This window comes from Brachypodium distachyon, chromosome 2, assembly GCF_000005505.3.
Source record: "Brachypodium distachyon strain Bd21 chromosome 2, Brachypodium_distachyon_v3.0, whole genome shotgun sequence".
Taxonomy (NCBI): Eukaryota; Viridiplantae; Streptophyta; class Magnoliopsida; order Poales; family Poaceae; genus Brachypodium; species Brachypodium distachyon.
The window spans coordinates 52,981,063-53,003,193 of record NC_016132.3 but is presented as its reverse complement, the minus strand read 5'-3'; the positions used below and the strand labels follow the sequence as shown (position 1 = coordinate 53,003,193).

At 47.3% G+C, this 22,131-nt stretch overlaps 3 protein-coding genes across 4 annotated transcripts; 2 read left to right on the top strand and 1 right to left on the bottom strand.

The window, feature by feature from the left end:
* The first annotated feature begins 355 nt into the window (after nt 1-355).
* LOC100833157 (two-component response regulator-like APRR5) lies at nt 356-2,105 on the top strand. 2 transcript variants are annotated; one of them, XM_010234224.3, is made up of 3 exons: nt 356-931; nt 1,043-1,216; nt 1,316-2,105. In XM_010234224.3, exons 1-3 carry the CDS (start codon nt 476-478, stop codon nt 1,658-1,660), a joined length of 975 nt encoding a protein of 324 aa, XP_010232526.1. In that variant the 5' UTR covers nt 356-475; the 3' UTR covers nt 1,661-2,105. The 2 variants fall into 2 exon arrangements, with proteins under 2 accessions (XP_010232526.1, XP_003564556.1); XM_003564508.4 differs by having other exon boundaries at nt 360-931; nt 1,046-1,216.
* Nucleotides 2,106-11,404: 9,299 nt separating this feature from the next.
* LOC100832846 (dirigent protein 17) lies at nt 11,405-15,005 on the top strand. Its single transcript, XM_003564507.4, has 2 exons — nt 11,405-11,781; nt 13,933-15,005. The coding sequence occupies exon 2, from the start codon at nt 13,977-13,979 to the stop codon at nt 14,715-14,717; it is 741 nt and encodes a 246-aa protein (XP_003564555.1). The 5' UTR covers nt 11,405-11,781; nt 13,933-13,976; the 3' UTR covers nt 14,718-15,005.
* On the bottom strand, nt 14,796-19,383 carry LOC100845586 (putative respiratory burst oxidase homolog protein H). Its single transcript, XM_003567202.4, has 14 exons — nt 18,822-19,383; nt 18,167-18,329; nt 18,028-18,076; nt 17,827-17,940; nt 16,922-17,731; nt 16,718-16,813; nt 16,481-16,596; nt 16,299-16,401; nt 16,105-16,193; nt 15,851-16,001; nt 15,613-15,759; nt 15,396-15,524; nt 15,202-15,280; nt 14,796-15,123 (listed from the first exon to the last, which is right to left on the bottom strand). The coding sequence occupies exons 1-14, from the start codon at nt 19,201-19,203 to the stop codon at nt 15,014-15,016; spliced, it is 2,538 nt and encodes an 845-aa protein (XP_003567250.1). The 5' UTR covers nt 19,204-19,383; the 3' UTR covers nt 14,796-15,013.
* Between the last annotated feature and the right edge of the window lie 2,748 nt (nt 19,384-22,131).

The window sequence follows — 22,131 nt, the reverse complement described above, 5'->3', positions numbered from 1 at the left end:
ACCTGGGTCATCTCTTGAAATACACTAGCAAATTCACTGGCAGTAACATCCACAGTGACCTTCCTACCTTGAACCTTCCACTCTTGCAGTAGTGGGCAAGGGAGATGTGACGGACCCCTCTTCACACACGCCATCTATGTAAATCTGATTCGACTGCTTAGACGACTTCGTGGGTAACAGTAGAACGGTAGCGAACAGTTGTCATGGGACCTGACCTGATTATCAGTGTTTTTTACCGAAAAGGAATAGTGCGGGAGACGCGCGTGACCCTACCAATCTTTTCAGAGCACAAACAAGGCCGTGCGTGCACCAGCAGCGCTCCCCTGCTGTACGCGCCTCTAGCCCGGCGGCGCCTCTTCCTTCTTATACCCACACCCCCCTCCACTTGAACTCCCCAAGCAAAACAAGCACAGCTAGCTCCGCGCGCCAAGGCACAACAGAGCTTTTCCAGTTCCACGTCCATCGAAAGCCGGAGATGTTCCGTCATTCTGCCACCACCCCTTCTTCCTACGGAGGCGACGCCTTCATGCAGAGCTTCTCCTCCGCGGCGGCCCTGGCCACAGTCCCGACCCAGATCCCGCGCCCCGGCGCCGTGGGTTACCTCGACGGCGGCAATGTTGGCGGCGCGTTCCCTCCCTTTGCCGCGGCATCATCGCCGCCATCGTCGACATACTCCTCCTCACTGCCGTCGTCGTACTACAACAACATCCACAGGAGCATCAGCTCGCACTCCCTCCCGCTCCACCTCCATCAGCTCGGCGACGCCTTAAACGGTGGCGGCGCATTCTTCTCGTCTTCGTCCCCGTCGCCGCACCAGCTGTCATCCCTGGCGCCTATGTCCTCCTCTCCCTCCTCCTCCTGCCACAGCGACCTCTTCGACTTCGCCTCGTCCTGCTCCGTCCGACGCGTCTTCAGCACCGGTGATCTCCAGGTACATACAAGACAACAACCTGAAAATTAACTGTGAGCTTTCTTGCATGCCCAAACTGGGAGCTGACGTTGTTTTCCTTGGCTTGGCCCGTGCTGACCAAAAATATAAAAGCAGGGGATGAACGGATCATCGCCGGCGCCGTCGGGGGACAGCTGCGGCGGCCAAGACGTCGGAGGCGGGCCGTTCTCGCAGAAGGTCGGGCGATACAGCGCCGAGGAGCGGAAGGAGCGGGTCGAGAGGTACCGCGTCAAGCGCCACCAGAGAAACTTCACCAAAAAGATCACCGTACGATACCCTCCTTCGATCATACCCACCCTGCAAATGCATAGCCTACACGATCGATTCGAGCTAACGTTGGGCCATCCATGGCGCTGGTTTCGCCAGTACGCGTGCAGGAAGTCACTGGCCGACAGCAGGCCGAGGGTGAAGGGCCGGTTCGCGAGGAACGGCGAGACGGAGGCGGAGAACGACGACCACCGGCCGGAGACCTCTGACAACAGCTACGACTACTGCGGTGGTTACAGCAACAACCACAGCTGCAAGGTCGACAGCGCGGCCACGGCAGCAGCAGCAGCATTCGTCGGCGACAATGGCGAGTGGTGGTGGCCGGCGCCCGGCGCGGCGGTGGCCGAGGAGGAGGAGGCGGCGGAGCGGCAGGTCGGCTTCGACGTCGACGAGGAGCTGTGGGCCACCCTCGGCGACATGCTGTCCGTGAACCTGGCCTCGTAGGCGCTCGCTGCCCATCGAATGCCGATCGATCCATCACACTGTGATCGAGATCGGCCGGTCGAGGCGTTAGTGGTGGATGGGTCCGGTGTCTCGAGACGATAAATCGAGCACTACCACTAGCTCTAGCTAGCCCGATTGATCAGGGTGGCGGCTGCTGCATGCCGTGTGCGCGGAACAGTGATGCAGCTAGCTAGTGCACCTAGCTTGGCGATCAAGGAGCGAGGTCAGACAGAGTGGACGCCCGTTGACCTTCCCCTGTGCATGTTGTATTATTGTAACCTTTAGCCAGAAAACATGATGAGAGCCTGGAAACGGAAAAAAAAGATTGAGACAGAGAGAGAAAAAAATCACCTTCGATCACGTGTTAGCTAGAGACTTATAGTAGAGTTGAGAACAACTTGTGTTCTGTGAGTACTTCTTCCATGCATAAAATTAATTTGTCCCACAGACGACTCCCAAGTGCATGCTCCTCTGTAGTCCAGATCGAACCAAAACACACCTGAACTACTCAGAGTAATTTCTGAGTGCTGCATGCTCCCAGCTCCCTGCAACCTTCCGTGCTCGATCGGGGTTTGTCTGTCCTCCAATTCCCCGGATGTTGGTAGTACCACTCGATCTCCCAGTGGCACAACTTGTTCCAAAAAGTCCACGCATTACACGAGCAGTCCAGTCAGTCAGCGGCATGACAAGACACGACACTTTGCATGCAGTTTGCTCACTAGTACTACATGCACTGGCTTTGCGTTAGCTGTTCCGTGCATGGTTCCGTGAGATCGGTCGATACATTGGGCAACGGCCTGGGTGCGTGCGAGATCGAGGTCAAACGGGTGTGCAGATCACTGTCTAACCCAGGCAAGGCGCCCGTGACGCGCAACCATTTTCCTCGCATCCGTGCGAGACATCCATCGGTCTCAGCCTTTTACGTACGATCCCGGGGTTTAATGGCCGTCTCTGGGAAGTTCTCATTGGCGCGCATGTGATCCTCGCCAATAATCAGTCCCCGAGTTAGTTAGCCGCTCGATCGGTCAGGGGCTACCTGGCCGTGCCACTAGCCCAAATTGGCGATGTGCCGCGCCAAAAATCTGAGATTTCGAACCCCGCTCCGTTGTAGCGAGACGTACGTGCACTCCCGTCCTCCGGCGTTAGCTCGCGGGTGTCCCCAAAGGACAAGCTAGAGACCCAAGCATATAGAGATATGTGGAAAAGGAAACCACGGCTCAGAATTTTGGACGGGGATAAACCGAGAGAGTTATCACGAACAATGAACCCCACAAGGGGACGAAATTCGATTCGCACGAGCTGCCTCCCTCAAATTATGCAATTAATCTCTGTACTGGTAGCACCAACCTTTTGACCACACATACAAAAGCAGGGACACAAATTTTATCGCCAGAGAATAAGAGCGCCGATTAATTGCGCCTCCAAATGTAGCAGGACAGGGAAATGCAGTAAAAGGACATGCAGGGGTGCACCCAAGTAGAAAGAAAGAATTATGTTCCAGTGACCCAATCCTGATCACAACCTCTATCTAGTGTCGAGTATATTTTCCTGAATTTTTCGATTTTGGGAATCATCCATCCATCCAAGAGTTACAAGGAAAGAAGGAAGAAGAACCGGAGAAACCTTTAGGCAGATCGCAACGGGCACGATCGATCGCGAGCACCACGGCCAAGGACAGGATACCGTGAGGATGAGTCAAACGGGAATAAGAACCCTAATGGCCGTGCTGGGGACTCAATGATTAGAGCTTAGAGCAATGGAGAAGCCTCCCTATGCTTTCCAAGGAGTTAACTAGTGCTACAAAATACAACAGGCAAAGACACCAGCTAGCTAGTATATGCCTCTTGCACTTAGCAGAAGGCTGCCTTAGCTCAGTTCTCTTGATCTGTCGATCATCGCTGTCACTATCTCTAGCACATTCACCTCTGATTACTGGTAATCCACAGGCTGTAAAAGAATGAGATTTTTGACAGCCATTTATAAATTACTAGTCAGAAATGGTAAAACAAGCACAAGCCAAACTCCTACATATTGACATGTGACATCACTGAGCATTAACGACCAGGATTAATTCAACTCAAACTCTTCTATGCTAAAGCATGTCCTTTTGCATGTGACGATGGGATTCATGTGATCGGTTAATTATGACGTGAGAGCGACCGATGCATCTATGTACTTAATTACATTAGGTCTACATCAACTGCCCCTCTGCTATCAATTGTAGTTTGTTTTTTTAATGGCACAAGACATTCTCAAACTCACATGAAGGCCACTGCAGTTTCAAACTTTCGTTTCTGCATGTATAGGGTAGGAGAATTAGCAAAAGGGGTATTAAGCTAGGAGAGCCCTATAATTAAGGGCGCACTAACTCCCCCATTCCTTGGTATTTTAGAGCAAGCAGCAGCAATGCATCTCTCTTCGCCTCTTTGGAATTTCTTGCTTTGCCAAGGCTATCTGTCTTTCCTTCCCTCCCTAGACGCGGGGAGTGTGGCTGCCGATTCTTTGTCGGCCGCTAACCAGAGTACTTTGCGCTGATAATCTTGTTAACTAGCAATTATTTCAAGTGTAATTAGTACTCTTTTTGGCACAAATTCGTATGCATGTTGAGTTCATGGATACGCAATTTTAGTTCCTGAATGTGCATTATAGAATTAATATAGGTGTAGAATGAATTAGGTAAAATGCCACATTCTGAACCTGCCCCAATCCGAGCCTTTTTCCAGCTTACGCCGCGCGACAGTTGATGTTGGCTACTAATGCTCTAATCTTCAGGTAGAGTAGCTACATGATGATGGGAATGGGAGAATGTGGCAAGCAATTGTGTTAGGGCAAAGCATTTCTTTGTGGTACCATGCGAAGTAATCGGCAGAGGAGTTTACAATTAGAAGCACCAGACCACTTTCTCCAGTGGAGAAGGAAGAGAAGTAGGGGATCATGTGAGGTGTTGGAATCACTAGCTATCTACAATATTATATGTGTCTTTGATTTTTTATGTAAATACTTATGCGAGAAGAAGAAGTGGAGGCCCAAGAATCAAATGATGGCCTTGCCTTTTTGGACAATCAATGATAACTAAAACACATGGCTAGAACATCTAAAAGTGCACACTTGGATGCTATTGTTGACCCTAGTAAGAAATGTAGCCTCGCAGGGGAGTAGCCCACCCTAAGCTAGCCCCCTTCACCAATTAGCAAGCTCTTACTTGGTGTTAGAACAAAACAAAAATGACATGATCTTTGCGCACTCGGTCGATGGATCCTGGATGGGAAAGTATCATTAGTTTGTCTAAGCTAGGACAGAATCAAGATTAAGGACTCTGAATGTGAGAATAAGGTCAAAAGATTTCAGAAGAATTCCTTCCTAAAGTGGGAAAGGGCGTAGTAAAAGGATGGAATCAGTCGACGATGAAATATATTTACTGCCAACAAGAGAATCAGCTTGTGGCCGGGGGCGAGGACATCATCAAGAATAAAGGTAGTACTGAATATGAGAATAAAGGAGTACTGTTTGTTAGTATAACTGGTAATAATAATAGTCCTTGCAATTCCCACAAATGCCAGGTCTAAATTACTAGCTAGTGGTTGATTGTCACTTGTAAAAAGTTGGACTAAGTTGCTTAAGTATTCCAGGATCATGTATGACAGCGGCTGGGAATTATTGCGATTATGTGAAAACACCGAAAAAATGTTGTGATGGTCAAATTATTTTTGGGGGGAGAATTTTCCACAATGCAACGCTGATCATATGTTCTGACGTGAAAGCCTTTATCGCAATCAGCATGTGTAATCAAAATACCATGTAGTGTCAAAATTCATCATTGTATAAAGTCTGAGTTTAGGTGCTTCAAATTCTCCTCTGATTTATATTTAGTAGTTCAATAGACACACAATAAAAAAAAACTATGGACGATGATTTTTTTTATAGTAAATTTCACAAAACCACATATTTTGGGGCCGGCTTCTCACCGAGTCACCACTTTTGCTAATTTGTCCCAAAAACCACACATTTTGAGTCACGATGTACCAACAAGCCCGAAATGACGTGTTTAGCGCGTTTGACAGTATTCCTGACAGGTCAGGCCCACCTGTCAGGTGACACGTCGGCCGACCCCGACCCGACCCGTTAGCCCGGTAAGCCTGCCCGCATAACACGTCATCCTTCTCCTGAGACCCGACCGATTCCCCATTTCCTCCTCTGTTCTTCCCGCGAACCCTAACCCTAGTTCGTCCGTCAAATCCCCGATTCCTCTTGGTTCGTTCCTCAAAATCTTACGACTTGGGCGTCGTGGAGGCTGAGGCATCCACGATTCCACTTCTACTGCCGCCGCATCCGTTCTTGTAGGAAGACCCAGCAGCGTGTGTCTCGTCGAGGCAGAGGTGAAGATGGGGCGCAGTGGCTTCACCGATGAAGGAGGCGCTTCCATGATGTCCTGGCTGATGGATTCAGCGTCGTGCACCTCTTCCCAGCAGGAGAGGGTATGCATTTCCTTCTAATTGCTAGTAATGCCAACTTTTTTTGCTTCTGAGATTTTGAAAAAGTGTATTTTCGTGGCGCCCGTTCTTTCCTATCGTAGTACGACCAAGCTTTCCAAGACCCTGCATATTTACGGTATTTGGCAGGAGAGTCGGACGATGCCGAGGCCGATGGGCAGAAGAATGGTTTGGAGGCGAAGATAGCTGAACTTGAGGTTGGGTTACTGGACGAGAAGAGGAAGAACAGGGACAGAATTTTACTGGAGTGTGAGTTGGCTTCGCAAAATGAATTGATTGAGGAATTAGAAGGCAAGATTGAAGAGAAAGAGAAGATCATATGTGGGCTAGAAGTGATGCTGGAGGCAGAGAAGAAGAAGAACTTCGACGAAGTGAAGTGTTTCGCAGTCGCAAGCTTGAGCGTCACAGTGACATTAGCAGTTGTGTTCTACTGTCTTTACGAAAAGATGATGTGATGTATGTATGCAAATATGTATGGATGTATCTGCATGTATGACTATTTGGATGAATTTGCATGTATGAGTGAATGAACCTATGACATTACAACTATCTAAATGCTTTGAAGTTGGTATGATGCTGTCAGCTTTATCACAGTTTACAGAATTTTATCAGTCTGGCTATTTTTCAGAACAATTTCACATCGTTCAAAGGGTAAACCACAGGCAGTATAATCAATTAACAGAACTACTTCATCTCAGTTAACATAACCGCATCATCAGGTCTTTAGATCACAGTACAAACCACCAAAATATCACATGAATAGTCTGATGCTCACAGTGAAATACAAACCACCAAAATATGACATGAATAGTCTCATGCTCACAGTACAGTTCAAACCACACCAAAATAAGACAAGTCACATTGCAGTTCACTTACTCTCCAGCATTGCCATTGGAACAATTGAAATACTTCATCATTTTGCTTCGCATGGCCTTGTCAACACGCTTCCTGCTAGCACTCTCCCCCTGATCATTGAACCTTGAAGGCAGCTTCCCAGCATTTGACCTTGTTGGCCTTCTAGTTGCTGCAAGTGTAGGTGCTGAAACTGCTTGTGCTGGAGTTTTAGCCCTTGGAGGCCTGAACCTAGAAGCTGCACTTGGAGCACTTGGAGCTGTAGGAGCAGGAGCACTTGGAGCTGTACGAGCAGGTGCACTTGGAGCTGGTCCAGATTTAGCCCTCTTTGCAGGCCTTGCACTTCCCTGACTGCTCTGTTGAGATGATTGTGGGACTGGAGGAGGTGCAGGTGCAGTCTGCTCTGCTGTAGCTCCTGAAGCACTTGGACCTCCTTCATCTTGTACCTGTCTTCTACTCTGCAAGTTGAGAAACAGGAAATATAGAGTTAATTGAGCATATATGTCACTGGTTCAGATACATAGAAACACACACATCATGTGGAGAACTAATACTACCTTGTGTTTAGCTTTTCTTATTGCCAGATGGGGCTTCAGTGGGATTGCACATGATGTGTATTTGTGTCCCTGCCTCTTGCAGTTTGAACATCTTACTGTTGTCATTCTTCCTTTTCCTCTTTGCTCATCTTTCTCATCCTTGCTCTTCCTCTTGTTTTTCTTTCTTCTCCCAGGATGGATAAGGAACATAGGTGGATCTATGTCTGGTTCTGGTGTTTTTACCCAGTCATGTTGCCCAGGAACAGGGTATACCACTTCACCGTGTGTTTGGACATAGTAAGGCTTTTTGAAGAAATCAACAACATAGTCTTCTGGGTGCCCCTTTGCCTTGTAGATTGCACAAACTACATGATTGTAGGGCAGGCCAATAACATCCCATTTTCTGCATCCACAAGTCTTGGCTTCTAAGTTAACAGCATGTGTTCTGACTCCAGATGTGATCTGCCATAATCCCTTTGCAGCACAAACAGGCCTACAATAGTTTGCATATTTCTTCTCCCATTCAAGCTTCTCTGCATAGGTTGGAGTAATCTCCCATTCTCTGCATAGGGTTGATTTTGCATAACCACTTCCAAGCCTCCTCATTTTCTTCCTTCATTCTATCCATTGCAGCATCAAAGAATTCTTTGTTATCGGCATAAGTAGCAGCATCCATATGGGCCTTAAGATCCCCTCCCCTGAACCCTGCCACTTTGAAGTTGGCATATATGTGCCTCAAACAGAATCTTTGTTCACAGTTAGGAAAAATAGGATCTATGGCAATGAGAAGTCCCTTCTGCATGTCTGACATGAAAGTCCATTTGCCAAATTTGCCTTCTTCTCCACCTAAAGCATACTTTAGCTGTTCTAGGAACCAACACCAAGAAGCAGTGTCCTCTTTTCCTACCACACCATAAGCAAGGGGGAACAAGTTGTTATTGCTATCCCTTCCAGTTGCAGCTAGAACCTGTGCTCCTGTGATTAGCTTCACAAAGCAGCCATCAACTCCTACATGCAGCAAGTGATGTGGATTAGGTTCCATATGTAGTGACAGTACTAGAAACATGCAAAGGACTATAAACTTACCAATAAAAGGTCTACATCCATTAAGAAGTCCTTCTTTCTGAGCATTTAACATGTTGAAAAGTCCATGGAATCTAGGGTTCAGTACAAGAGGATCAGGGTTTTGTGTGACATGCACTATGGCTCTGCTGCCAGGGTTGATTTCAAGCATTGTCTGCAAATAATCTCTAATCCTTTTGTACTGGGCTTTGTGGTTTCCAAACACAACCTTCTGAGATCTAGCTCTAGCCCTATATGCCATTTGCCTGGTGATTTCAACTCCAAACTTCTGCATGGTTGTGTCTATCATGGATTGAATCTTGTAGTCTGGGTCACTTCTAACATTTTCTTCAAATGTTATAACAAGCCATGCACTGTTTATTCTAGAACTCTCTTGAGTGATTTCACATGTATGTTTATCCACACATACCCTCAGGCAGTGGGTTTCCTCTCCACTAATTTGGGAAGATACCATGTAAAAAGGATAACTGCCTTCAGATTTGCAGCTAATCATTACCTTGTTCTTATCATTCCTCAAGTACTGGTAATCCCTTCTGTTCTTGATGTGGTAATGCTTCAATGCAGCTCTGAATTGATGAACATTTGTGAAACACATATGTTTCACAAACTGTGTATGTGGCTGAGCCTTATCTTCATCATATCATGCCTAGGAAGCAGCTTCTTTACTCTACTTTTCCTCTTAAGGGGTGCTTGAGCTGACACTGCTTTTGCCCCATCATCATCACTAGAGAAGTTTGGGTCTTTGCAATCATCACTGTCTTGGTCACTAAGGAATTGGTCCTGTAGAGCTGCTTTTGCTTTTCTCTCTTCATATATAGTGACTCTCTCCTTTGCTGCTCTTACCTTCTTTGCATATTTCTTCTTGGGTCTTTTTGGTTTGCCATCATTGATAGCAGCTACCTCCCTCTCAACATCAGGATGCACTGGAAATGGGTCATCAACATCACTGTCTCCTTCAAACACTTCATCAGCTGCTATTTCAACCTGCTCCCCTGCCTCTTCTAGAGCATAACTCTCATCTGAGGAATCACTCTCCAATGACTCATCATCTGAATATGATGAGTTGCCCTTCCTCTTCTCAGGTTCTGCAGTTCTCTCACTGCCTACTGCCTTGCCCTTCAACTGCTGTTGTTCACTGGTTTTCAACATCTGGACAGAAGCTGTGCATTGATTCACACTCTGCTGTGTGCCAATCTCAGTTGCTCCTTTCTCTTGAACTACAAATGTTAAATTCCTACCTGCCTTCTTCTTACCAGGACTGGGAACATCACTATAGAAATCTAAGAACTTACTGCAAGGTGACAAGTCTGCTTCATCATCTGACCTTTTCATGACATGCAACTTCAACACCTTGCTACTTGCATACTGCTGCAATGCACAGCGCATAGCTTCTTCTGTTCCTAAATTGCTCCACCCTATCCTCCCTATTTCTGGATTGCTCTCATAGAACATATGGTCCTTCTCATTGTAACCACAATATGACATAAGTGAAAACATATTCTTAACTGTTATCAGAGATCTTGCCACAATCCTCTCAACATGACCACCAACACCAAAATCCATGTTAACAGTCCAAAGCTCGTCATCAGAACTGAAAGATGCAAAAGCAAAACCATACAACCGTGTCAACTACCAGATGTTGCATACCCTAATTCGAAAGATCCCAAGTACAATATACAACAACAGGCCTAAACGCAAAACTAATTGACAAAAAACACACAGGTGGAACCAAAACCCCCAATTCCGCATTCGCTACTGCTTACGGTAAGAAATCCGCCGCACCAACTGAAAAAAATTAAAATTTGTCGTGCCCCAAGCCTTACAACAACACCAAATCGCAACAAATCGACGTCAATCATGCCAGATTTCAAAAAAGCGAAAACCCTAAGTCCGCCCGTCACCTCTCTCTAACCCTAACCTACTTGGGGGGAAGAATACAGGCACAAGAGGGGGGGGCTTACTCTATACCGACTGCGGGATCCCTCCAATCGACCTTTGGCGACGGCATTCTTCCCCGCTGGCGGCTGGCGTCCTCGTCGCCTCCGGTTCCACCCCTCAACTTCGAAGCTGTCGAGCTATCCTCAAACACTGCAGGCGAGAGTGTGGAGAAGGGGTCCCGACAGGTGTGTACTAGTGCAGGCGGGCTTACCGGGCTAACGGGTCGGGTCGGGGTCGGGTCGGGTTTCGGCCGATATGTCAGGTGGGCCCGACCTATCAGGAATACTGTCAAACGCGCTAAACATGTCATTTCGGACTTGTTGGTACATCGTGACTCAAAATGTGTGGTTTTTCGGACAAATTAGCAAAAGTAGTGGCTCGGTTAGAAGCCTGTCCAAAATGTGTGGTTTTGTGAAATTTACTCTTTTTTATCTTGAAACTAACCATGGACGAGAGCAGGAATAACTTTTCTTTTTACAGCAGAAAAGGAATAACTTCGTGTAAATGAGCTGTCAAAAAAACTTCGTGTAAATAAAATACAGCAAACCGTGTACGAGTAGTTTTTTTTTACAGCAGTGCAAGGGAGGTCTTTCAATAGGCCGCACTCAACTCGATAAATGGCCGAGCCCAGAATACAACCCGAATCTCAGGGCCAAAAATATCAAACAGATTGAGGCTGGACCAGAAAGTTGCAGGCCCTAAAACCTTTTGGATGTTTGTTATTCAGGCTTCGCATCGGACATTCAGGAATAGGGTTGGATGAGCCCGAATACCTCAAATTTGTTTGGATGGGCCGCTAGCCCAGCCCCCTCCGGCGTCCGGAATGTCGAGCGTCTAGCCTCGACATCACAGCTTGGCAGTGCTCTCCCCCGACGGCCCCGAGTCCCGACCGAAGCCTGCCGCGGTCTCCGTCGGCTTACCGCTGTGGCTCCCAGGTCCCCGCCCCCTCCTCCCCGCACGATCCCAACTCCGGCTGCCTCCTGCCTCCATTTGCCGGGGCCGTGACCCCTCTCCGGCCTCCTCCGGCGTACAACCTAACTCCTCTAGGGTGCAGCCGTCCAGCTCCACCCCCCGCCCTTCTCATCCTAGGGCTTGTGCGACCCGGCGAGCTCGGTCCCTGCTCACCCAGTCTCGACTATACCAAGTCACCAACCGAACCTCCGACCTGTGGAGCACAAGCCCTTGCATACGCGTCGTTGCCGCCGCCGCGGCTAAGCCCTAGGTAAGTGTTGACGATATCTGTAGGTTTTTCCTTTTCCGGGCATAAATTTCATATTGAGTAGTCTGATTTGCAAAAGTCCAGCAAAGTTTTTTAGTGGTTTGTTCAGTCTGTGTCGCTATTGTGCGTTCTTTCCATGAATATTGCATCTTAATTTGATTGGAAATGTACGGAGAGGATTGTGCTAGTTTTGGGGAAATACTGGAGCTAATTATGTATTCTATTTATAAGAGTTTTGATTCGGGGCGTGCCCTAGAAAAGTTTGCGACATTCACACAAACTCACAGCAGAGATCTAAACCTGCCCTCTAGTAGTAATGGATGTTAGTCTGTTTTTCAACGCCCCAAATCGCAGCTCCATGAGGTGTCCTCTTCCAATCGCGAACCGCCTAGTGCTCTCCGGTCTTCACCGCCTCCTCCATCCCTTATCTGCGTTTCCTTGCCTTGGAAATATTGGTGGCGACCTGGCTGGTAGGCAGTACGGCTGCTTTGTACCACGATGGTGGTGTCCTAGGCCTTATCTCGTCTGCATGTCGAACAGGTGGTTTGAAGCAAGGTTTTCAATACTGTTATGTGTATTGTATCGTACGATACTAGAATCCTAGGGAGATAAACGCTACAAATCCTATTGTCTATTGCAATATTGTAGCCCCGCAGTCATATAATGCTCCAGATCGTGAAATCATTAGGATCACAATATGTATCGGGATTCGACACTCTGCCAAAAGTTAACACCCGACTGATCATGCTGCTGGTTGAACCCGCAGCCGTACCAAGCTTTATAAACATGTCTATTCCTTAGACATTGCCTGATGTGGTACTAGCGCTCCTGTCCGACAACCGGACTATTGGGCTGCGATTTGTTCAGAGCCCAATAAACACCTTTGGGCTCTACTTTCCCTAATTAAATTCACATCTGAATATAAATACTATCCTGCATGAATTTAATTGCCACACACTTGCTATTTTTTCCTAATTAGGCATACACATGCCTGAATCATTACTCATAGTATTAGTAATTACCTAATGATGATGACATGATATATATTTTTACATAATTGTGATGAGTCATCAACGGAATTTGTTGTTTGTATGATACGTAAACTAATTATACATACAAATAAAAAGATCTTATAGTATCGTGATCTACGATGGCACTGGGAAGAAAGCGATCCTATCTACGTCGTATCCAGATACTGACAACCTTGGTTTGAAGGCTCTCAACTAGCCATATAATGTGCATATGAGCGTAACGATGCATCCATGATGATGCAGGAAAACAGGGACAGAAATTGGATTGTCAAGAATGGCTTGATCTATTTTCTGCACGCACCTATGTTGCACTGGACTGGATACTCTGTTTGGTGTCACTGAAGCTTGTTTTTCTAGTTTGTATCAAAAGCTAATGGGACAACTTGTCGCTGGAGACAAATTAGTGGTAGAGTTTGGGAATGGCAGGGGCAGGGGAAAGATATTTGGCCCTGCAAAAGGCAGGCTAGGTAGTAATACTATTCCTGGTTACTACTATTTAGAGAGTAAAATATTTAACAATAATTTCTAAGAAGTTTCAAGATCCGTAAAACATTTCTAGGGGGTGTACCCAAGCCTACAAGCCCAATTTTGCTAAAAGTACTATTTAAACTAAGTAACCTTTTATATTGTAATCTTAGAGTTCTATCCCCAAATCGGTGTTAAAATGGGCAGTGCATAGATGAAAAAAAATTATGTACTGCCAGTGGTGTTGGCCTGCAGGTTAGGTGAGGTGTCAATATTGGGCTTGTGGGCTGGGCTAGACGTATCGGATCATACCGTGCGCCACTCACTTTTCCTTTCCCAGAATAACAGAAATCAAATACGTATGTACTTCACCAATATGTACAAGTGCGCCATATTGAGACTCGATACATATTTTAACATGACACCCTCATGTCACCTGTGTGATGTACCAGTACTTCCTAGGTGTTTGTAATTGTCATTTCCTTTTATGTTTCTAGATGGCAGCCTGACTCATGTAAAACCTAGATTTTAGGCTTTTTTGTTGTGAAGTGCTTGGTTTATGGTTACTTGTTTTGCGAGCCTTCACTTGAACTTCTGCTTTACAGCTTACTTATGATAACTTATTTTGTTTATGTCCCTTATATCCTTTCTGCTCCAGGCTGTTTCGTGCTAAACCCAACGCAGTTGGTCCAATATCAGGCCATGGAGGGGGTTCAGGACATACAAGAGTCAGAAACGGCATCTGTTGTTAAAGTATCTAGAGAGCCTGCCATCATTATCAATGGTGTCCCAGACTTGCCTTCTGATTGCACATCTGGTTTACAACTCGCAGTAAGAGATGCTCCAGGATCTCAAGTTGATCCTCGATTTGGTGAATGGCTTGAAGGACGGAAAGTGAAGAAGCGTTTTGGAGACAAGTATTATGTGGGGAATGTTGTCAAATATGACAGCGAAAGCAATTGGTACAATGTTGTCTATGAAGATGGAGACCGGGAAGATCTTGAGTGGCAGGAACTGGAGGAGGTCCTGCTACCACTGGATATAAGCATTCCGCTCAAAACACTTGTTATGGACAAATGCAAACTTCAGAGTAGAGTTTCTGGCTACCGACCTAAGGCAAGTAAACCAAAAAAAGTTTATGCTATAAGGGAAGCCAAGAGGAATAAAAAGTCAGATGTGATTCCGGTGTCCCAAGGCATAACTGTTATGAGCAATCAGACGATGGTTGGGGTAGCGAATAGCCAACAGTCAAATAATGTACCTGGGTTGGTTCTGGCTTCCGCGTCCAATGATGCTCAAGCATGCCCGAACACTAGTAGTCAACCTAGAAAAAGGGGCAGGCCTCGAAAAGAGCCAACTATAGCCGATGATAATAAGAGCCGCGCAACGACAGCTAAGGCAGAAAGACTGAAGAGAGAACAACTGCGTGGTCAAAGCAGATGATAGTGCCCATTAGAGCCGTGCACGGATAGCTAAGGCAGAAAAACTGAAGACAGAACAATTGCATGGTCAAGGCGCACAACTCGGAACTCAATAATTTTAACAACCAATCTCACTGTTTCAATATAGAGTTCTCTAATATATTCTGGTCTATGTATGCTGCCGACACTAGCTTTCAACATACTTTGTACAACCCAGCATAAAACAAAACCTGTAATGCTATATTTTCTATCCGGATGCTATTGTACTTTTCCTATACAAGTATATCTGTGGACTGTTTAAAATTCTTCTGGTACGTATTAGAAGTTTTCCTTGTGGAAATGGAACCTAGTTGTGGTCGTCTGACTGAATTCTTTTGAAAGATCCTTGAGTTGTTTCGTGAGCGTTGGAGACCCACAGTAAAAAACACCTGTAGATATGTAGTACAGATTATTGTGCTGTGAAGTTAAAATCTGTCATGAAATGGTGTTTGTTGAATTTAGCTCACCAATACGAGAGTTCTTGTGGGCATTGGCCAAATCAGAGAACACCTTTCTCCAGTTCGGTCTTGCAAAATGTGTCCGAATCTATGAAAGGAAGCAAGGACAATGAGGTCGGATGAGAATGAATCTACAAGAGAGGAATCAAAAAATGAAGCAAGGATATATGGATTCAGACCAGAAACCGGAGCTGAGCAAATACCTTGCTTCCAGAGACGATATCCACACCATTTTTGGCATGTTGGAGTGACTGAACCATGGCAATCAGTGCTGACCTTGCGTCACCTTCTTCATACACGCTGGTGAGGTAATTGTGCATCTCGATGACATTCTGCAATTTCCATATTTTAGCTTGTTTATGTGATTGAACATCTCATATGCGATGATGAAAGGTAAGAGAGATCAGAATGACATAGTACAGTGTGATCGCTGTCAGCAACATCGTTCATGACTCCTTTGAACCAGTCGAATGATCCTTGCTCCCTGGTGACCCAGTAGAAGTAAGCTCTCCCTGGTCCAGTGTTCTTGAAGCTGCCTATCTCAGAACCGTGTATGCTTTCTACCTCCTGTTGCATCAATAATTTTCTCTCCTTTAGCTATATATATGCAATGGCACATGGGAGGTCTGGAATACATTGCAGTGGAGAAGAAACTTACTTCGTTGGACTTTATGTTGTTCAAGAGATCTTTCAGTATGCTAATGAAAGGAGTGGCACCGATTCCAAGACCGATAAGCAAAAGAATGTCATATTTCTTGTAATTTTGTGCGGGTGCACCATAAGGGCCATCAATAAAGACCTTAGGAAACCTAAAGTCGATGCAATAAGTATGTTGTGTTAGTAAAAATTTGTATATTTTGGTAACCACTCAGAGTTAACTGAACTTTGGGTTGTGAAAATTAATAAGCTTACCTAGTATCCTCTGTCTGAGAGTCTGCAACTACTGTAGTTTCCAGTCTTGAAAGGGTAGCCTTCTTGGAAGTAACTTGTGCTTGGCAACACTGTATGAATATTAAACTTAGATTCTCCATTTTGGGTACTCCACTTTGCCCTCATATAATTCTGTAACGAATAAAATTTATTGCTGTTGGGTTGCCTGAACTGACCTTTCCGAACAAGTTTCTGAGTTCAGACGTCCAGTCACCTAGCGTACGGATATGCACGCTCAGGTAGTCATCTCCAGGCGCAGAAGTGATGGAGAACGGATGCCTGCAAAGATTGAGAAACTCTAAGCAACATTGATTGAACTATACCCTGGTTCATATCTGCAGCAAGGATGAAATGATACCATTCGAATGGTGAGACGTCAGGGCATTTCACAAACAGGTACATCCCGCTCTTGTACTTGAAACCCGGTGGCTTCTTCATGTGCAGAGAGAGCACATTTCCTGGATAAATTGCAGCCTGCATAGGAGGTGACAGACAACACGGGTGAACGAAAGCTGACAGTCAGAAAGAAGTAAATCATGGTGTTTCCAAGCAGAAAAAAGAAGAAGAGTTGAATCAAGTGAATTCAGTAGCTTACCTTGAGAATGCTCACACGGTAGTTGTTCTCGCGAACTTTTCTGATGATTCTCTCGCAGGCATAGAAGAGTACAGGGACTATCAGGTACATCCATGTCTGCGTGAACAATCGCGACCATCTCAATGTTACTGCTATACCACTGAACTCATAGGAAAGAAGTACAGTACTCCGTATGAAATATTTGTGTGAGTTAGTAGGATTTACCGTCTTCTTGTACCACACCCTGGTGAGGAACATGAAGTAGGAATGCACCACGAGGAGGACATAGGCGAGTACCAGCAAGTGGTGCGCGTACCAGAAGGCGTTGAAGCCAGCCAAGTGGTGCAGCGGCGACGGCAGCTTGACGACGCTCCGCCTGAAGGAGTGCATGGCCAGAGTGAAGGAGAAGGACATGATGATGATCATGAGGATGCCGGTGACCCCCGGCGCGCTGGCCAGCAGGTCCGGGTACGTCGGCTGCCTGAAGCTGAAGTTGGGCCCCAAGGTGGCCATGAACTTGTCACTCGGGCAGGAGACCAGCCTGGGGAAGTCGCAGGTAACGTGGGCGAGCGTGTGGACCGTCGTGGCGACGGCGATGGCGCCCGCGAGGACCTTGTGGAAGTTGATGTTGTCGTCGAAGGGGATGACCCGGCTGAGTGCGGTGGAGCGGAGCGTGGTGAGCGTGTTCCGGCACACCGGGAGGAGGATGAGCGCCATGTTGAGCTTGAGCGTCTCGGCGGCGCCCTTGGCGATGCACACGCAGTAGCCCATCACCTGGAACGAGGACCGCCGCTTGTACTGCTCGAACTTGTACACGAACAGGGCCAGGTTGACGGCCAGCCACAGCGTGACGAGCCATATCCGCTTCCAGTTCTCGTGGACGAAGTCCACCGTCCGGGACACGTGACGCTTCAGCGGGCTCCGGTACCGCGACGGGATCATCGTCCTCGCCAGGCTCGACGTCGTCCGCTTCAGCTTCGCCTCCGGCGCCTGCGCGCTCACCATCCCACGCAGCAGCGTCTCCAGCTGCCAAATCTGCATCCAATCCAAGCATACACGTACACCTTAAGAGCTAGCAACTCATTTGCTGTCATTGCCTCTTTCGTCAGAAGAGGCCTAGCTGCTAGTACCTCGATGTAGCCGCGGTCGTCGGGGTCGAGCTCCTCCATGATCAGAGACGCGTAGGTCGCCGCGTGGCCCTTGAGCTTGGCCAGCTTGTTCGCCGACGCGCTCAATATAATAACCTACCAAAACAACAAAATCATACAGAAACCATATACTAGTAGCTAATTCAGATGTTCATATATCGACCAATCGAGTCAACCTCCCACCTCTTTGACCTCATCTTCTGTGAGCATCCCGTCGCCGTTCTTGTCGCACCTGTTCGTGTCAGAAAAACACCACGCCGGTGATTGATTAACAACTCCAACACGTTGTGGCATAAGTGGGGGGCATGTTGAACTAGCTTACATGTCAAAGAAAATGCGCAGCCTCGAGTCGAAGTTCTGGTCGGTCATCTCCTCCCAGAATTCCTTGAGCTGCTCCTTGTTGATGCCCTCCTCCGGCTCGATGTGCCTCCGCCTCGACAGCGTCACGAACAGCTCGCCGGCGAACTCCTTGGAGTCCCCCATGCCTTGGATCCACAAGGATGTCCATTAGTCTACCTTGCCTGAATCATTTTGTCGATGGGAATACTACTTCTTTTGATCGAGCATTGCATCATGGGCATGTATTATTAGAGATCCAAATTGGCTGCTGCCTAGGAATGATTCTACGGTTACTAGTAGTACTACTAGTTGATTTTTGCGTTCCTGACAAGGGACCATTTGGGACAACAAGTACTAGTTTGAGGAAATTCCTGTGGGCCAAATAATGGATCTCAGTTAGGTAATCAAGTCCTGCCTACTCTTTGGGAAAATCGGCACAGTTCGTGATAGCATCCATCATACAACTGTCGCGGATCAGAAAAATACTAGTAGTACTACGACAATCAACAAACGAGATGCCTCCGACATGACATGAGCCATTTTGTCAGAAATAATTCGCCTGTGTTCAACAGCTTACCATCATTCTAAAATGGATCACAGGAATAATCAGCGGGCGTGATCGATCGGGATAAACTCACCGATGCACTTGCCGAAGCTCTCCTTGGGGATGCGGCCGGCCTTGTTCATCTCCTCGAAGCGGCGCTCGACGGCCTTCCACCCTTCCTTGCCGCCGGAGGTCTTGTCGAGGAAGCGCAGCCCGCGGAGGCCCATCTGCGCGCTGGACTGCATCCGCGTCATGTTCCGGCCCGCGCCCCATGGGCCGGCCACCCCTTCCGGCACCTTCATCGACACCTTGGACGCGAACTGCCGCACCCCGGACGCCAGCCGCGACGGCTGCTTCAGCAGCCCGCGCGCGAACCCCGGCGGCCGCGGCAGCGGCGGCCTGCCGCTCGCTCCTTCCACGGTGATCCCGTCCAGGGCCGGCGGCCGATCCGAGTACCCGCCACCCGGCGACGCCATCCCGTCCGTCGTGATCCAAACCGACCGGCCTTCGGAAAGCACAATGCCGGCGGCTCCAGCAGCTGGCGGCGGGACCCCACCGGTAAATGGGGAGAGGTGGGGTGGACGTGCTAGCCTACTGCTGCTGCAAATTCTTTGGAGGGGTGGGGAGGGCGGAAGGAAGGAGACAGATATGGCGGGTAACATGCGTGGATGTCCCAGTTATAGCCGTTGCGACGACGCCACGATGTGTCTGCCGGTGGTACTCCTACCGCTCTACGTGCTCTTCGCGCGCGGAGACCGATCAATTAACACCGTGGACGAATCACCGGCCGTCGGATGCCGGATCTACGGCTCACGGGCTCCTTCGCGACTTTTTTGTTTTGACAGCGCTCCAGTTCGCGAGTTGTTTGGTCGGCGGACCGATATATCGTGCCGTCGTAGCATCTCGCGAGCTTTTATTTTCTTTCTTTCCCGGCAAAGCCGCAACGGCAAGGAAGGCCTGCCGGTGGCACGCAGCTGGGCGACGGCCGTCGGATGACGAACTGACGGCGGAGGATGGCGAACGTTGGGTGAGGCGACGTGTGCCTTTCCGTTTCTCGAAGCCCGCGCACTCTGGTTGGTGCGTGTCGTGCGGTGGTCTTTTGCCGCTGGCAGCTGGCCACCGGAAGAATTCGGACTTCGTAGCGTGCAGAGCGGACCGTTGCCTCGTCCAAAATTGGGAGCGCTTAAAACCTCATGTCTCGTCCACTCGTGCGTCAGATATTCACAACATCAAACTCACGTATAAATCGTATTTTTTATTCGTTTACAACATCGTTGTAACATACTTGCTCGGTTTGAAAATGCAGGACGTATGATTTTTGTTGACGGTCAAACTTTTTAAGTATCTCAAATTTACTTAAATATGGATGTATCTATGTCCAAAAAACATCTAGATACATGTAATAAAAAGTCACTTAATATAGGATGGAAGGAGTACATTCACAACATAAAAGAAATACCCGCACAAAACGCCTAGAATGATTGCATCATAACGTATGCAACAAATAATATGTGTGGTTGTAACATGTCGAAACGTGACGTTAATTTTTTTTAAATCACTAATCTTCGGTTTGCATGCACATGAGACGGTGCCTTCTCCAATCCGAGCACACCAAAGACCTTGTAGGAGCCGGATCGGTCTTCCCCAAACCTATCCTTCTTGGTCTACTATGTTCCCAATTTTTTGTCACACAGAAAAGCTCCGTTTTGAGATCCAGCTCAAGCTGCGTCGTGAGCATTCATGGCAGCAAGCTTCGGCTATAGCCCAGCGCGACCACGAAGCAGGAGGTGAGAAGGCTACAAGGAAGAAGTCAAGACGAAGTAGTGGAGGTGGAACACAGTGGCGAATCCACCGGTATGGCAAGGTACGGCAACGGCCACCTAAAAATCTGCCTGAAAATTCAATGTATGTACTATGTCTATATAACTTATGTCGATACTTAAAGGTTTTTATTGCACTGTACTTTCAGAACACAAAGCAATGTATATATAGTATTAGCGAGTTTCTATGTACTCCCTCCGATCCATAATAAGTGTCTCAAACTTAGTACAGTACGACTTTGTATTGTACTAAGTATAAAATCTAAAACACTTAGTATAAATCGGTCAGAGAATATGGTTTGTTCATGTCTAAATTCCGCCACACTAATTGGACTTGTGGCGCACAAGAGAAAAAAAAAAAAAGAAGATGGAGAAATGGATTTCGTCCCAAAAGAAGAAGAAGAGATGGAGATAGGAAATAGGTGGTACCGAGGAGGCTTGGAAGAAGCGTGCGTGCTAGAAGAGCTGAGCGCCTGACCGATCCGATATCGGTCCAGTGGTACCAATCGTTGCCATACGGTCATGAAGCCATAACATGCCAAAACTGCCGGGCTCTCAACTCAACCAAGATTTCCTATTATTCGGAGTAGTAGGGCGTACTAGTTGATTAAACACGAGACGAGAGTAGACCCAAAGGATCATCCGTATGGGCACCAATTGGCTTACAAGAAATACATGGATGGAATCATGGCTTGATGTGGAAAAAAAATGGATTTCTCGCCAAAAAAAAACAGTTCTTGCTTGATGTGATTCTACGACAAGATAGCAATATTCCCCTTTTACGCTGGATGGAATCATGGCTTACAAGAAATACATGGGTTTGCTGATGTGAGGATGTCAGGTGGACACGTGATTTTCGGGTGCACCGGAAAAGCAACGAAAAATGTCACCAGTCAGAGCGTCGACACACGGTCCTACAGTACAGTAGATGGAATCACGCGAGGTAAATAATACCTTGCTTGGGACATCAAAATTGTAGTTTTGCAGCGAGGAATCAAAACTTTTTGAGTACGGACCTGAAATTCGTCGGCGTGTACTATCTGACTGACAGGCAGCAACCTCGCTTCTTTCCAGTTTGCAAAACCAACTTACCAACGACTGTCAAAGCCGTCTGAAGTCTCAACTTGTCGGAAAGGCCGCGCCCCAATGATCTGAAATCATGTCTACAATTCTTTAACGGGACAGGCATCTTAATGGTCTATGATTGCATCCTCTAAACAAAACACTCCTACTAGGAATAACTTTGCCAAGCATGCTCGTTTCAACAAGTAACAACCCCGGAGCCTAATTGAAGACACGACAAGAACAACAGCAAAGCGTGCGCGCCCAGAGAGCAATGTTAGCCAATCTATTTTCTCTAGATGCCAACAGAAATTGCCCCCAATTGCAGCGTAAGGCCGACGATCCAGACGCCAGGAAAACCATCTAAATCGCCATTTTGCAGAAAAGATCCCGTTTAATGCCCATCTCAGGGTAAAAGATATGAGTGTATTAAGCTGTCCCCGAACGACGCCAAAGATAGACTGATCGATCACGCCCGACAATCAGGGTCGCTCTCGCGGGAGAACGTACGGCACAAATGCG

Bases quoted from the DNA above. Each gene is read 5' to 3' on its own strand.
- LOC100833157 (XM_010234224.3), top strand. From the start codon at position 476: ATGTTCCGTCATTCTGCCACCACCCCTTCTTCCTACGGAGGCGACGCC. The intron at 932-1,042 runs GTACATACAAGA...AAAATATAAAAG, and splicing joins TCAGCACCGGTGATCTCCAG to CAGGGGATGAACGGATCATC. The intron at 1,217-1,315 runs GTACGATACCCT...TGGTTTCGCCAG, and splicing joins ACTTCACCAAAAAGATCACC to TACGCGTGCAGGAAGTCACT.
- LOC100832846 (XM_003564507.4), top strand. From the start codon at position 13,977: ATGGAGGGGGTTCAGGACATACAAGAGTCAGAAACGGCATCTGTTGTT.
- LOC100845586 (XM_003567202.4), bottom strand. From the start codon at position 19,203: ATGGCGTCGCCGGGTGGCGGGTACTCGGATCGGCCGCCGGCCCTGGAC. The intron at 16,814-16,921 runs GTAAATCCTACT...TTGTTCACGCAG, and splicing joins GGGTGTGGTACAAGAAGACG to ACATGGATGTACCTGATAGT. The intron at 16,402-16,480 runs GTATCATTTCAT...CAATCTTTGCAG, and splicing joins GACGTCTCACCATTCGAATG to GCATCCGTTCTCCATCACTT.